Source organism: Falco punctatus (assembly GCF_963210335.1).
Source record: "Falco punctatus genome assembly, chromosome: 1".
Taxonomy (NCBI): Eukaryota; Metazoa; Chordata; class Aves; order Falconiformes; family Falconidae; genus Falco; species Falco punctatus.
Window position 1 is genome coordinate 108,864,949 of NC_137580.1, and position 16,862 is coordinate 108,881,810.

The window sequence follows — 16,862 nt, forward strand, 5'->3', positions numbered from 1 at the left end:
ACTCAACATTTTTCAGTTGTTGGTTGTTTTGTGTTTTTTTAACCATATCGATCCTGTCTTGTATAATGGTTCTAGTGTAAAGGCACAGGTTGGTTAGGAAAGAAAAGCCTGCATCTCTGTCTTTCTACTTCGTGGTGATTATTTTCTTTTTACATGTTGTTTGTTATTCCTCACTTTTCTGACTCTTAGATGAAAATCATCAATTTCAGCTATTCATTAAAAAAAAAAAGCCTAAGACATTACTGAAAAGTACATTACTATACAGAAGTGACTGAAATTTATTCTTCTTACTTTAGAGGCATTCCTTCAACCTAATTTCTTAAATATTTGGAAGATTTAATTCCTTAGTCACTGTAAGCAAAAACGCATAGCATGTGCTCTCTCTCTTTCTCAGTGCATTTAATTCTACACTGAAATTGTATTTTTCAAAGATTAGTAATGGAACTTGCTAGTTTACGTGCAGAATTTGCTTTAGAGTGCATGAAAATGCAACAACAGACAATTACTTTGGAAAACAATGCAATGTTCCACTGAAGTTTAGAAGGGTGAGGAATGTAAACAAGACTACAGAAGTCTTTTTCAGGTATTAAAATAACACAGCAATTGTTCTGTTTGCATTTTCTTATACTTCCTCAATGTGTCTCTGTCTGTCCCTTCATGTACGCTTTCAATTAAAATAATAATTCAGGAATCAGTTGGACTCAGCTAAGTGAAGAATAATAAATTTGATCACTTGGTTTTTGCCAAAATACAAAACTAAAAAGTATAGCTTTGAATTAAATACAATCTATGTGATACTTTCTTTTTTAATAAATAATAGAAAATAAAAGATGAGAATAGAAGTAGAAATCAATTTTTATTTTAAATGAAAAACATAACAGTGGGGTGAGATTAGAACCCAATGTTTCTTTTGCTTAAGGCAATCAAGTGCACTTATTTCAATGCTGATAGTAATGAATTCAGTGCTATTGTGGAAATCAAACTTCACAAAATTCACATACAAACTAATGAAATATGGCAATTTGCTAGTTCTGACACAGCATCAAATTCTTATTAGTAGTGTTCAGTAGCATTTCACTATTTTTTTTTACAATAATGGGCTTTTAATAGTAATGGAAATATTAGAATCTAGTTCATTCTAGCTTGTATTATCACTACATATAAGGGTCATTGGGCACATATGTTTTTGTAAACAGAGTTTTCTCTTTTCAGCCTTAAGAAACAAACAACAAACAACAAAATCTACAAGTTTAATAGTTCAAATAATTTTGTAAAAGCCCACCTAAAATTATAATTTAAGAAATACTGAAAACAAATTCTTAACATTTTTCCCACTGTTGTTAAACCATTAAATCATCGTGAAGCTTTTGGAAGTAGTTAGATATCTCTTTCTAAAAAAAGTAATCTAAACTTTATGCAAGTCTTCATGAAGATGACTCTAAATCTTGACTATTAGATTGGCATTAAAAAGTGTGCCAACAACTTATGATATGCAGGCACTACTAATATATAGAGATTAAAAAGCAATTTTTTTTTTTGTATACAACTCTTTTTAGATATCAAGTTTAATTTTAGGCTGTGGCTACTAGTAGGTGCTTTTCTCACTAATCAAAATAATTGTAACAAAATATCATTGATTTTAAAATTATTGGGTTCATAAAAGTTTTAACATTTAATAATATATAAAAAGTGAATTGAAGCTTTTAAAAGACTACGATTTTGAGACACAAAAGAAACTGGGAGGTAGACAGATGTTTTGAGGATAACCAGATTTTATTTTTATTTTTTTGTCTAAGGCATTATGCCACTATATGTTTAGAGCAGTATAAAGGCTGCTGATTAATCTTATTTCAATTCCAGAGTGTTTGCTGCTCGTACTTACGGAAGACTATCAATGCACTTTTGGTCTTAGTGAATCTGACCTTCTCTTCCCCATCTCCTTTTTTCTCTTCAGCCATACAGCTAAATGGAAGTGCTATAATTTCTGCCCATTGCCTGTAGACAGGAATGTTCTGTTCTTAAACAGTAATAAAATACTATAAAATTGTAGGTATTGGAGTTGGAGATATGTGCTCTTTTGGTGCATATTTTGCAAAGAATGGTAAAAAGACAGACAACATGACCCCAACTATTGCCAGCATATACCCCCATCCAATCTGGCAGTCTCCTGCATAGTAGATGTCTGAATTCTCACAGAACCTCTTCACAGTAGCAGAGTTGAAACCAAAAGGGTAAACCAAAAGCCCAGAAGCCATTATGAACACTAGAAAGGAGAGAGAAAAACCACGTCAATTATTATCAAACACTTAATTACTTAAGAAAAAAACAAAAATTCTTTTAGAAAGGCAAATATGTTATATTAAAATCAATAGGAAAAGTCATAGCTTAAAAAAAACCCTTATGATTGGCAGATCATCTTCCTTTTCATAATTACCTCTTATGGACAGCAGTGTCATAACAGGGTAGCAACTTGGCTTTGAGATTTTTTTCTTGAGAAGTCTTGCCCATTATGTAACTTCAGAAACGTTGTAATCCAAATTAATGGAGCCATTTAAAAAGCAAGATGATTCAGATATAATGGAATCCAGAAGAAAAGAATTCCTAGGTTTGCAGATTCCAAACCAGCTTGATTTTCTTCTCAATAGCATTTTTGTACTTGAGACAAACAATCGCTTTGTTCTGCCAAATAAAAACTTTCAATGATAGAGTTTAAATGTAGTTTTCAGATTGCGCTGATTAAGTTCTGATAATGGGAGCACTTTCTCATTATTCTTATTATTACAAACTTAAATTGTTTAAAAAATCCTGCATTTGACCCAAAGGTTGAGAGATCAAAAACAATACAATCTGTCTTCTTATTTCAGTTTTAGCATTGGAATCTTTCAGTATTTTTTTTTCTTCATTCTCTCTGTAAATTCAAGTATTAGAAAAAATGTTGACCTATGGTTGAGACCAAAAATATTAAGACCTAAAGTTCCTATATTATCTAATTTTGACAGCTTAAACTCTAAAAACACACAATAAATATAACAGAACATGCTGCAGAAATCTAAAGGTTCGCTAGGTAAAGGCATAGAGTTAAAGTAGCAGGAAATCTCTCCCAGTGAGTCAACTTTTACTCCTACCCAAATACACTAGAAGATTAATCCTGTGCATAATGAAGAAATTTGTCTACAGTACAAGCAAAGCTTCAGCCACCTCTTGATGTTGGAAAGCCAGACTTGCCTCCTGCAATTACAGTGTCTGTATTATCTGTTAGCTTTTAATAGCACTTCACAGATTTTACAGTCTTTAATGACTATGTTATATTTAAATATCATGGCTTATGCAATTAATAAACATCAGAACCACTTTTCCAACTCTGAAAATAAGATGGCCAAAAGTATAAATCATGACTATGATAAAGATGCATTAAAATACTCCAGGTACGGTTCTCAGAGCCTGTTTCTGCCCACCTTGGAAGTCAGAGGGGCTGAGCTAGGCTGGTGCGAAGGGTTATGCCGTCCCAGCCATTGCACATATACTCTTGTTTGACAGGACACTGAGAAACCCTTTTTTTTCTTTTCTATCCTTTCTACTGATAAATTACCACTGTATTTAAAATCTATAGTCTGTTTTAAAAGGCTTTATTTTATGTACCAAAAAGATACCACGAAGCAATCCCTTTTCCTACTTTCCTGTTTTTCCAAGACAGTGTTTTTGTTCAAATTCAGGCTGGATTGTTAGTGATTCAAGAATAGTGGTAATCGGAATTAACAGTTATGTTTGAGCTGATAGATAATTCATAACCAGCAAACATCTAATGAAACATTAGGATTATAAAACAAACACTATGTGCTATTCTTTGTATTTGTAATTGCCTTTCAGGTAGGGCATGTGCATATTATTTCCATTATAATATTGGAGAGAGAGGCTTAATTTTAAAAGTATCCAGTAAAAAAGGGCAATCAGTCATTAATCTTTTTAATAAAAACCCAACAACTTTAATAAGCTTGAGGGCTAGATGAAGTGAAGAAGTTTAACATACTCAGCCTGTAAAGTCCCTTAATAATTTGAATTAAACCTTTGCTTCTTGCCTAAATGGAACCACTGAGTTAATCCCTTGTGAAAAAAACAAACAAACCAAAATAAAACAGTAAGAGCAAGAAAATGGAAATTAAAAAGAGAAAAACTGGAACAGAAGCAAACTTGTTAGTCTGTTTCCCTCTGGGGTAACTTATGTATGGGTACAAAGAGAAACTGCTGGCCAGTAAGTGGAGCACTCTGAGAGCAAGGTTTTAACCTGCCCTCGCTCCCAAAAACCACTCTCCTTCCCTTTAGGCCTTTATGTGTGAGTTTTCAGTGGTTCCCAAGGAAGGACACTGTGGCCTTCCCCTCTTTCCAGGCTGAAGGTGTGTGAAGGTGATGCTGCAGGAGCCAGTTAAGGGAAGGTCCTCCTCAGCACAGGCCACATCCCGAGCACCTCTCACACTCCCTGATACGACTCACCCAGCTGCACCTGCTGTGGGTGCCCAGGGCAGGAGGGAGCTTACAGTAGCTGTGCTTGTGCATTTCAGCTCTAACATTAAACAAACAAGCAGAAGCTAAAGACAAAGTAAGTTGTATTGTGCATATCTCCCTTAACTACACACATTTGACACCACTAAAAACAATACAAAAAATACAATAAAAATTAAGCTAATCTACACACACACAAACATCTTGTCTAGCAAAGGTCACTGAGCTTTCCCAACAAAAGGAAAAGAATGGTTTGAGTTGGAAGGGACCTTGAAGATCACCTAGTTCCAGCCTCCCTGCCATGGGCAGGCACACCTTCCACTAGACCAGGTTGCTCAAAGCCTGATCCAGCCTGGCCTTGAAACTTCCAGGGAACGTAAGAAGCAACCTAGGAGAACAACTAGAACAATGGGAGATTTTCCCTACTGCTATTGTAAACTTGGAGAGCGTTAAACTGCTAAGCTGATCAACAAACTACACTGTCTTAATCCACAGACCTATGTAGGTTGTAGCATGCATTTACAGGCTAATACAGGTAGGAAGCAGAACAACATGCTAGCTAAGAAACCGTGATGCAAAGTGGCTACAGAGGATAGCACCAGTCAAAACCCAGACTGCTCAACTGCATGGAGAATCTTGGAATAGCCCGTGGTGCAAAATGTTCTGTAAAATGTTGGGCCCATTTGTAAAGGCGAGTGAGCCAGTTTTAAGAGAAACAGCAACTGCTCTAAGCAAGAAGCAGGTCTAAAATTAAAATTTCAGTTTGTTCATATTTTCAAAGCCAAAATAGTTCATGCATCTCATTTGGTGAAAGAAAACATTATGCAGAATTGGAAGCAATCTTTTTATCAGAAAAATTATTTTAAACTTGCTAACTGTTAAAATTTCCTGGCTTTCTGACACTATCTCAGCCCTTTGCTCTACTTCACATATTTGCCCGTATATATGTCTTCTTTTTGATTGGGCCTACACAGAATTGTTTTGAAGGCTGTGTTTTACAGTGACACCACTATTTTGATTACCACTTGGTGCTGATGTTGTATGGTGTGATTTAATGGAAGAAGCTTTGTTTTTTGAAGGCTAGAAATAATCTGTCACGGTTGAATGTAGTGTGTTCAGATATCAAACGGGCTAAAAAGTGACCCATGGTTTCATATCCTCAGGCACGTCATAGAATGACCTCATTATTCTCATTTAAGTGCCCTCTTTCTTACAGAGCCTCAAAATATTGAATAGCCTGTTATTATCAGCAGAAGCCAAGCTTTCAGACATGGTGCTAATGACTGCTTAGTAGTGCTGTCTATCAGCAACACTGTTAGCTGGGAGAGCACACAAAGAAACAGTGGGGCTCCATTTAGGCTCCTCATATAGCACTTATGCCTCTGCATCGTTTTCCAACAACAAACATCACTTTAAAGCATGTCAGAATACAGTAGTGAGTGCATCTTACTGTTATGTGTAGCGTAATCTGCTGTCACACAAGAACATGAGACGGCTAGACAACGTATTTGGGTCTGTTCTACAGTGTGAAGCGTATGGAGTGTGGAGGGGACTTGCTGGTAGAATGGATAGTCGGAGGTCTTTTTTTAACATGGCTTGACTGGTCATTTGATTCATCTCCCATCAGCCACTGGGTCTTTTTAAAAACATGCTTCTTTTGTTTGTTTTATAATCTGACACATGGTGTTTGTTATTGCTAGTTCCCCATCACCTGAGTTTTCACCAGTAAGTCACAGCCACTGCTGACTGCAAGGTGGTCTGAAGTCAAGTCCGCATATATCGGTTCAACTGTAAGTTACTTTTTATTTCTATTTTCTAATCTTCTGCTCTCCCAGACAGTTACAGTCTCACCCTCTCCCATCCTCTTTATGTCACTGGTGTCCTACAGCCAGATGGTAAATGGCAGTTTCTCCTCTGAAGGGTTTGCTAAGACAGGACCTCTGCGCTGTGCTTCTGCTCCCTGTGTGGGCCCAAGGCTTAAAAAATATGGTGTACCTATTGGTTTTTAAAAAAGCTATATTCCTGATTTTGTTGATTTTAAAATTTAATTAACAGGAATGAGGTATTATTAGAAAGAAGGACACTTTTTTTTTTTAGGGAAAATAGGGCATTTTGTGGCAAAAGTCATAAATTGTTGGTGATAATACTGAATCAATGACACTTCTACTCAGGGAAAACAGCATTTTCTGCTGCTTTAAACTCTAATGAACTATAACTCTTTCTCATCGCAATGGTTCATTCATTTCATTAAGCTCCTGAAATACTGTTTAATTATTTAAATACCTATCACATACCATTTTCAAGTTTATTGTAAACCAGACAAACCAACATAATGCAGTTCTCTACAGTGTGTGTAGAGGGCACCAATGTACAACTCTCTTAAATACCATGCACAAAAAATGGCTATTTCCATTTCCACTTCTTTTGGCAAGACTGATGGGAGTTTTAATGTATGAAACACAATAGTTGAATAGTTTTCTGTGTTGTGAATTAGGAATGTGAAAACTTGGAAAACTTGGCTAAGCTTATGTGTATCCTTTTGTACTGATGTTGAAATGGATGGAAATCCAGAGGTGAACCACAACTATTTTTTTTAAAAGCTATTTTATTTTATTGGTTTTGTTAATATGTTTAGATAATGTGTGGTAGCAATACTTATCACCAGTAGGAAAATATCCTGTGTGCATAAATTATCTTCCTGAAATTACCTGCTGTGAGAAGATTAGTTTGTCTTAGAAGTTATTTTAGTTATTTGCTTATTTTAGGAGTGTATCATATTCCTAATACTTGTGACAATGACAGATTAATTGCAAGATTGTGGGACATATCAGACAATCATTAGAATTAGGTCTGAATAGTAGGTGAGGAAGACTATTATTCCAAACCTATTATAGATCATCCCAGTCTTATCTCTTCTCGGAACATTTTTATTGACAGAGCTTAATCCACCAAAGCAGTTTTCACTCATCAAGAAGTTTCCTCTCACATATAATCTATTAATTCCCTTCTTGAAGCTGGCAGCTCTTCTTATGCACAGTCAGTTGACTTTGAATAACAATTTCCTCTCAGGTTTATACATTTTATTAATCTAATAATTTTATTAGCCTCTTTTAAGCTTTTCTTTATGTTTATGTGATTTTACTTACATAATTTTAAATTAGAAAGAAGATGCTGATCCAAAGCTTCAGATATCCTATCTGACAGCAGTGAGAAAACCTTTCAACTACTAACACAGGCAGACATCTTCAAAACCATCATCTCTTGTCCTATTGCACTGGCTAGCCTATATTCACTACTTTCCAGCACTCTTCCCAAGCAAATATGTTTGTAGGATGCCTGAAGGGTTACTACATTTAGGATATTTTGGACATAGGCAATGCAAGTTCCCTTGTACAAAGAAGAGACACCTATATGTCTCTTCCAACAAGTGAAAACCTAAAGACAATGCTAAGTAAGATCCAAGGTCACAGTTATTGTTGATTCTAACTGTGCATGAGTGTTACAAACAGAAACAAGATGGAATTTTGTGCTATCCGCAAATCAGTGATTTCCTTTTGGCTACTTCAGAGTAATTTTGGTGAGAGCTGAAATACATCCAAAATCAGCAGGCATCATTTTAAATGCCAATGAATTAAAAATAAATTAAACAGGAAAACGACCTGTCAAAGATAAAATAAACCAGACAAAATCCTACTGCTATGGAAGCAAAACTTTTGAGGGGCAAGGCAATCAAGGACCACTGTTAAATGCCATTCTACTCTGCTGAACTCCTGGCAGGTGCATGTCAGTTACCTACAGCTCAAACTTGAAAGCAGCCCTAGCAATTATTCCCTCCAAGGAAAGCAAAATGGAGAGCACGGAACAGGGATAATAACGTCCATATACTTGGTACCAAGATGTAGCTATCTTCCTTTGTAACTGAACAAAGAGCTAGAACTCGTAATAATGATACAGCTACTTCCAACATAAAAAAGTTCAGCTCTTCTCCTTTGTAAAGAATTATTCCATTGGCTTCATTTCAGTCAAACATGTTGTGATCTGAAGAGCATGTATCAGTGCTGGACTGTTGCCAAATTAGTAGGTTATACCAGTTCCTTTTCTAGCTTTTCTAAAGGCTGCAACTCACAAGTTAGCACTTAGCAGCTATAACATAAAAGCAGTTATAATGAAAGCTATGTAGCTTGCCAAACCCTTTTGTTAGCTAACAAAGGAAATTTACTAGTTTATACAACGTCTCCAAGCTCTGTGTCTAAGTAAATACTGAGTATGCGACTACAGCTCACAAGCTAAGGAACTGCATCAGATATAGTAACTTGTATTTTTATGTATGTATATATATGCAAAACTACTGGGAAATATATGTACATAAAAACCTAGACAATGTTTTCCATTTCAGTTTATTTGGATTTAGGTGAGGTGGAATAAGAACAAGTTATTTTAAATCACTCGAGCACTGAAATAAGAGTGCCCATGCACCATTTTTTCCACGCATCTTTTTAGTACCACTTAAATACCCCATTTAAGTTCTGTTGGCAAAACTTCCTCATTCAGATGGGCCCTTATTGCACAAATAGCCTGTTTCAGAAATGTCTAAAAATTGTACAAATAGCTGAATCTACCTCACTTATTAACTGAAGGGAGTAGAATCTGACTATCCAGACTTTGGAAAAGAAATTCTCTGAAGCCAACATAGAGGTAATTGGGCTTGGTAATTGCTGCATTAGCTGCAAGTTTATTAAGGGCCACAAAAGGAAATGCCATCCCAGTGACCTTTGAGGTTGCATTTCACAGCATGTTTTCTACATGAGAACAAATGATGAAACTTCACTATTTCTGCCAAGTGAGTGGTAGCTATGGTGAAGATTTATAGTTGCACTGTGGTAATCTATGGGCCTAATCATGCAGTTATAGAGTTGCGTGTCATTTACTCAAAAAGGCTGAAATGATCTAGCACTGTGTAGACTATGGTAAAGAAGTACATTTTGTCATCTGCAAGGTTAGAAGATATACAGCCTATTTAGCAGACTGTAAAAGGGAGAGACAAGAGATAATGTTTCTCAAAATACCAGACTGTTGCACAAAATTCTACAAGAGTCAGAGAGCTAAGAAATGGGGACTGTCAGATGCACTCCAGTTTGGAAGCCATTATGATTTTCTTTTTTTGTATTGCTTCAATAATTATATTGGTTTTCTATTTATTTTTTTTTAAATTATTTAAGTCATGCTCACTTCATTTCTTTCAGAACAGCAAACACAGAAGCAGACTAATAACATAATAATGGCATATTTAAGTGTTGGATTCTTTAGGTGAGAGCAGCATGTTGAGAATGTATTGTGCCTGTAATGTGCCTGTATTCCTTATCGCTGTGTTAATATTTTATTCCATAGTTAAGAAGCGCTAATAGGAAGTGCATATTTCAGTTGTTCTATTTTAGGTAAACATAATAGGGTACATATTTTCTAGGTAATGCACATTAGTTAGCCGTTCAACTCCATTTCTATAAATAGAAATAAAGGTGGCAAATGCTTTGCTTCTTTTCTTAATTAATGTATCCATGCCAAACCCGGTATGTTCTCTAGCACAAGCAGGGAATGAAAATGATGACTGAAAATTTAAATTAATACTTTTTCTTGTGATCTTTTGGCTAAGAACAAGAGCAGCTTCAACTCACCATCTGATGCATTCCCTAGCAAGGAACAGTATCAGCCTGGATCCATATGCAGCTGGAAGTAGTGAGGGAGCAGACAGATTTCCTTGCAGCATATTGTCTCTGCTTTGGAGCCAGCTCACCTGGGAAGGGGAGATGCTGCCTAGTCTACAGCAGCAGGTCTTGGCTCCTACTCTGGCTGTCAGTTCCAAGTTCTTAAATAGCTGTTTAGAGCAAGGGCTGAGGTCCAAAAGACGGGCAGTGATGTGTAGATCACCTGAAATGCCATGATTCGACATGACACATTGCTCCCTTCTTTTCCCCACCTGCTCACCTCACAGGTCTGTTTTAAATCAATCTTTTCACCTCTCCCAAGACTCGCAATTTAAGCAGAGCAGACGCTTGTGAAACCAGATTTATAATGAAGCTGGTGGCCATTAAATACCAGCCTTACATCAGAGGTGACCTTATTGTAAAGCATTGTACAGTGAATTTATTTTGACTTTGCACGTTCTATACCTTGTCTCCCACATCACAGAGATGCATGATATGGCAGCTGAGTTCAGTGGTGGTGGGAGGCCTGATGCCTGAGAATAATGCCCACGTCCCACTTCATTACAGTTGCACTTCACATCCCAGCAGTCTCCAAGCCTCAGGGATATCGCATTCATTACCTCTTTCAGAGACATGTATTTTACATAAATGGCTGAAAGGTGATTAGAATCCCTGACAGAACAGCATTTTATCTGGAATGTAACCATTAAAAATAGGTGCCGAAAACAAAAAAGGGATCCTACATCCTTCTCCTAATTGATTTAAGCTACAAAGAACAGCTTCAGTTTTCCCAGAGCACAGGAGCTACCAGGAAGACACAAATTGCATGTTTTCATATCTCCTGATAAAAACTCCCTGACAGGGGGTTGAAACCAGAGTTTTCTATTTCTCAGATGTCCTAGTCCTGTGAATGTCATCAGTCAGCAGAAGCACACATACTGCCACCTGATCATAAAGAACAGTTCTGTAACAACCCTCATTTCACGCTGCTGACTCCAGCCCATCATAAATCAGCAACACCACAAGTAATGTTGGAAATAATTGTCTGTTCCGAGCTCCCCTCTTTTTACAGCCCAGGTGCCACACAGCTGTAGCCATATGGTAGACTACATCCTACTGAAGTGGGTTATAGCAGCACCTCCAGCAGTAATACTACCTGAGTACTTTGAAGCTTTTTAATGCTGCAAACTGGAAAAGTGCAGCTTGTACTCATGCAGTGGTTTTCCTAACCATTAAAAACATTAGAAAAGGAATCAGCTCTGGCTTAAACTAGATGCTCTGCAGAAAGGAAACAGGATAGCAACTGCTAATTCACTGAAAGCTGCCTGGAAATGCAGCAGGTGATCCCAGAGCTGATCCTCAGACAAGTCTGCTGGTGTGCTGGACTTGGACCTGTCCTCCCTCAGTCAGTGCACCCTTTTTTTACCATCCAGCTTTTTTTTTTTCTTTTTCTGAGCAGAGGATGCTTGTACTGACTGCTGTCTGTGCAAATGAGTTAGTGCAGCACAGCTAACATTTGGCTTCAGCCATGTTTGACCTCTGTGTTCCTTAGCCAGATCTTACACAGCAACTTTCAGGAACATGTCCTGTTAAAGCACACGGTCAAAACAGTACCAGGCTGGTCAAGCCACACACTCCATTAATTAGCATCAGACAGGGCGACCTGCAAAAATCACCAGCCATGCCTCACACAAGAGGCTGATTTAGTCCAAGGCTGCTGGAAGAAAAGAGCTGAAACTCACCTGGCATCTTATTGCTGAGCACACCATCAGCCTGCTAGTGGGAAGGACCAGGTGTGCTCTTCGCTTCCCACTGCAGACACTGTTTATTGGTACCTGAGCAAGTCATTGCTTGCAATGGCTCCTGTCAACTGCAACATTTTGCCATTCTAGTGCACTTCAAAAGTTTTTGGGTTTGGGTCATGTCTGTTCTCCACTGCATGGGGTGAGAAACTCGCCGTTGACTGATGTGTTTCAACTCCCAGCTTGTAAACATAAAAATGTAACTTCAGGACACAGTAAAACAAAAAAAGTAATTGAGTTCTGAGGGAGAGCTACTTAGGTTAGAAAAATAATGTAGAAATCCAGAGTAGTGGTAGAAATGTCCAAAATTACTAGCTAAATAAAAGTGATTTGGGATATCTGATCATTTTTATCAGGGTGGCCCAGCTGCACAATTTCCCATCTCCAATTATACCAAAAGGCCCATACTTCCTCCTTCATTAATGCATTTGAAGGATTTAATGAGTTACTTCATTAGGTTAATAAATCCCTTCAATAACTTTATTACACTTTGATACAATTATTCAAGTGCTGCAGCTAACAAATGTTCATAAATTATATTTTTTGACAGAATAAGTTAGTTAATATATTTGGACCGTGAAATAACAAAATTCATAAATAAGCTATAGGGGTGATCAAATGTCTTTGTGGGGAAGTTTTTTTCTGTCTCCGTTTAAGGTAGCATTGGAAATCCTCGGACTCTTGTGCAAGTAACATCAGGCAAGTGCTACGGAGAACTGCAGGAGGTTGGTGCCTCCTAGCAATCTGCTGCTCCCTACTGAGTGCTTAGGAAGGAGGCAAGCTGCTGCAGGATGCATACTGCCTATAGGGAGATGTTTTAAAATGCATCAGAAGGGGCATAACCTATATTTATTTGTTCCAGCACTTTATCAGGTTTAAAATCCAGCTTCATAAAGGCTGTTCCATTTCTTGAGGTTAAGATCTTTGGCTAATTTTGACAAGGTGCAGTGACACCATCAGAAAATAACATTATATTCTGGAAATTATTTTAAAACTAAATTGAATTGGTTGCCATGCCATTTGTTTTTCCTGTGGCATCATAGTAAATGACATCATCAACAGAATAACCTTAGGGGCAAGGGTGTTTTCAGAATCTTAACCTTCGAATGGGCAACAGTCTTACAGCTTCCTATTACCAGAGTAATAATATTTATGGTACATAGACTGCAAGAATGGAACCATACCATTTATTTACTTACACTTGATAGCTACCTCTGGCAAGAACAAATTTCCCATTAATCACCATCTTATCTCTGTAAGAAACAGTTATTCTCAAGGACATCTGTATTATTCCCTTTGTTTTATTAATACAGAGAATAGCGCTGCTATGGATCTTTTGACACTGAACTTTATTTATTTTCTAGGTTTTCCTTTCCAAGGGGAACTGAAATGCTTCAACAAAATAAACATTGGTCTTTCTTAAAAAACAAACTATTTAAGACCCCAACTGTAGTGAGGGACATGCATTGGAAATTTCTCTAAATATGTTTTTATGTAAAGAAACTGCAAATCACTCTCTTCTCTTTTTTACCTTGTGAAACTCCAGTTATGAATTCTGAGTTTCTCCTGGGAGTGCAGATGACCTTGTTAACATGTAAGAGTGCCAGAAGAGCAATGCCCTCCAGTCCAGGGGTCAGGGAAATGAAGACAATTCCTAAGCTCAGATCTTGTAATATAAAAAAATGCATATTTCTCTTCTCTTTCACATAGTCTTTAGCTAGAATTTTAAAATTACATATTATATTGAGCTCCAGGCTGATTTGTTTTTGTAATTTTTCAAGAGCACTGTATCATGTATTTTCATCTTTAAAAAAGAAATCAATATAGGCCCAGCAGGGGACATATCAGACAGCCAAATTCTCTTTCATGTAAAAAGAGCATTAGTGGAGAGACTTCCACAAGCTGAAATTTGTGGAAGTTTCTCCCAATTGGCAGCAGGAGCTGGTGATGCTTGTGTTTTTTAGATAGAGCAAAGCAAAAGGCTCTGCCACCAGCCAGCTGTGTGCCCCCTGTGACTTCATCTGTCTCAGCCCAGGACACAGAAGACAGCCTCCACACTAGTTGTGCTGATCCATCCTGCAGGCCTGAGTGTCCTTGCCGTGGAAACCAGAGCCTGAAGATGGAGAAGAGGAAAGAGAAACCCAGTCTGTGCCCTGTATGGCACGATGGCCCTTCCTCAGAAGTGGTCATGTGCTTGGCAGGAAAGAGATATGCCCTGTTGCCCAAAAGCAAATAATTTATCTTGCAACAGGGCAAGTCTTATGCAGTACCAGAATTAGGTGTTTGTGCTAGTGGAATGGGAACCTATTCATTTTAATTTGCTGTTTAATTAGGTGTCCAATACCATACAATGGTGAGACACTTGTTTGGATGGGATAAGCCACCTCATTGTCAAGTGAACACACAGTCACGCCTGCCTCCTAAACTCAAGTGATGCTCGCACAGCAATTACTCTGGAATCTGTCAAATGTGATTTAACCAATAATTTGCTTGCAAAGTGAAAGGTGCGCTTTCAAATATAGTAAAGGACTCTATCTTCTCTCCTGCCCCTGTGCCACTGCTGGGTCCAAGTTATGCTGGTCCTGCCAAGGATGCTGCCCAGCACAACTGGCCTGTGTAGGATGCCAGGTGTGGTAGGGTTGGTTGAGCCAGGAGAGAGGGAAGCCAGCAAAACCTCCAGTGAATCTGTGTTGGTTTGGCAGGTTACAGCAACCCAATGGATCAGTGTGTGTCAGTGAGGGGTAAGGATGCTATTGGGAGGAATGCCATCCATGCAGCTGCGTATCTCTCACTCCAGTGGGTGAGCAGAGCCCAGCCTCAGGCACCCCTGATCAGCTGTGCCTGCCTAGCTCCCCGCCACCCTGCTGAGAGCTGGGACCCCCCCTTTGCTGCAGGCTCTGGAACCAGACTGCCAGCCCCACGACACAGCAGTGAGAAATGCCCCAGGCAGGCACTGGTTAGTCCATGATAGGGGCTTCCTTCAGGGATGACAAAATAACCCCACAGCATTTCCATCTTCCTGCATTTAAATGTTTGAGTTAATAACATTTATGGGGCAGCACAGATAAATGAACTTAAATACATCATCTGTCATCTCAGGATACCAAATTACACTGTTCCTTAAAGAGACACAGAGAAATGTGTCCAATAAACATAGTATACTTTGCACAATTTACGTTGCATTTTCCATATCCTGCAACAAGCACAAGATAGAGCAAGGCTTCTTAATGATCATAATATATGTGCAGAAAGAGCAGTTCCCTGAGGACTACTGATTAATCAGGGAAATACTCATTTGTTCTGGCAGAAGTGATGTGCATCTAGGCAGGGCAAATGATGAACCCTAAGTGCACACAGCAGCCATCAGGGGCCAAAAGTTTCCATTCATTTAACTGATTTTCCTCCTAAGAAAAGAACATGTTTCAGTACAGCACCAGGACATAACAGCACTTGTTCTCTGTCCTAATTCCTTTAGGGTTTTGTCTGACAAAAAGAGGCCCCACATTCATTTTAGAGACTATAAATGCATAAGAGTCAGCTTCCAAGCTAAGATATCCCTGCTGCTTGCTTAGATACACTGTTCAGGGGAGGACATAAGGTCTCAGCTGCAGTATCTGATTACTGTGCGAGGAACTTGGGAACAAGTTGGAAGATTTAAAGGATTTTTCATCAGCTGATCTAAATCCCTGCCTGGGTTTTTTGTGCCTGGGAATCACTGCATGCCTACTGATCGCAGTCCTTCCTACGCTCCATCACAGTCATATTAATTTCGTGGTTTAGCAGAGTTGTTGCCACCTAGAAGTTTGCAACCTGGTGTTTGCTAGTAACGATGTGCAACCTTTGTGCTGTACACATATTTCTGTAGTGTTCATTTTCAAATTAGCCACAGAAAGAACAAACTAAAAGCACGTGTCATACTTTTCTCTGTATGTTTGGAAGCTCAGTCATGGAAATATCTTTGTCAGATAAATGAATTCCAGGTCACTGGAATAAATAGATGCAATAAAATACTTGTATGTAGAAGAAACCCATACGAAAATGTCATCCAACAACTCTTCAAGGAAATTGCTGTGTAAGAGATCCAACTTTGAGGCTTACCTCAGGCTTTTGCATAACATGATAGTTAGTACTTTAAATTGGAGAAAATGTGATGGGATCTTTTGAATTTTTTCCACTTGCTTTTTCAATTTCATGGGATCAGCAGAAATTGAAGGGAACCAAAGCTGAAATAATGTTACGCTTTTGACTCCACCACTGCCTGAACACACGGCAGGGATTGCTTGGTGGAGAAAGGAGTATGTGTTACCCCTCTTATGGGCATCCCAAAATTGCCAGAAAACGTGGATTTTTTACTTGTTTTCAACATAACATGAGAACAAGTAAAAACAGAAATAAATGGGAAAGCTGAAAGATAATCAGAGAACAGTAGTTATTTAGTTTGGCTACCTATTTATTAATGCATTATAGTTATGCAGTCAGGAATAAACCCTCAGTTAATAATGTTCTTCAGCTCTAGCTGGGATTATTTACAGGAAATAAAAACAGTTAAAGAATTAGAATGAAATCCTGCCTGTACTGAGTCAACAGAAATGTCGCCACTGACCTCATTAGGCCAGGTTTTGCCCCCAGATATCTACAAAGAACCACAATTCTCTTGCAGTATGACTAGCAGATTAATATTCAACACCACCAGTTTATCTTTCCCTACAAAATCTTTCATTTTTATGCAGCTAGCCTAAAAATTTTGCCCCACAAGCTTGCAGTTCAGTGCAAGACAATGATCCATGCTCCTTTTTAGGCTGTTTGCCCAACATCGCCATTCCGATTTGGCTCAAGCACCTTCTGAAATTATTATTTTGCC

General features: G+C 38.2%; 1 protein-coding gene across 1 annotated transcript in view; it reads right to left on the bottom strand.

The window, feature by feature from the left end:
* Positions 1-121: 121 nt before the first annotated feature.
* LHFPL7 (LHFPL tetraspan subfamily member 7) overlaps positions 122-16,862 on the bottom strand; it is a 64,295-nt gene continuing 47,554 nt past the window's right edge. The window contains exon 3 of the mRNA XM_080384458.1: positions 122-2,263. Coding sequence (XP_080240584.1) covers positions 2,037-2,263 — 227 coding nt within the window. The 3' untranslated portion in view covers positions 122-2,036. The remainder of the gene's footprint in view (positions 2,264-16,862) is intronic.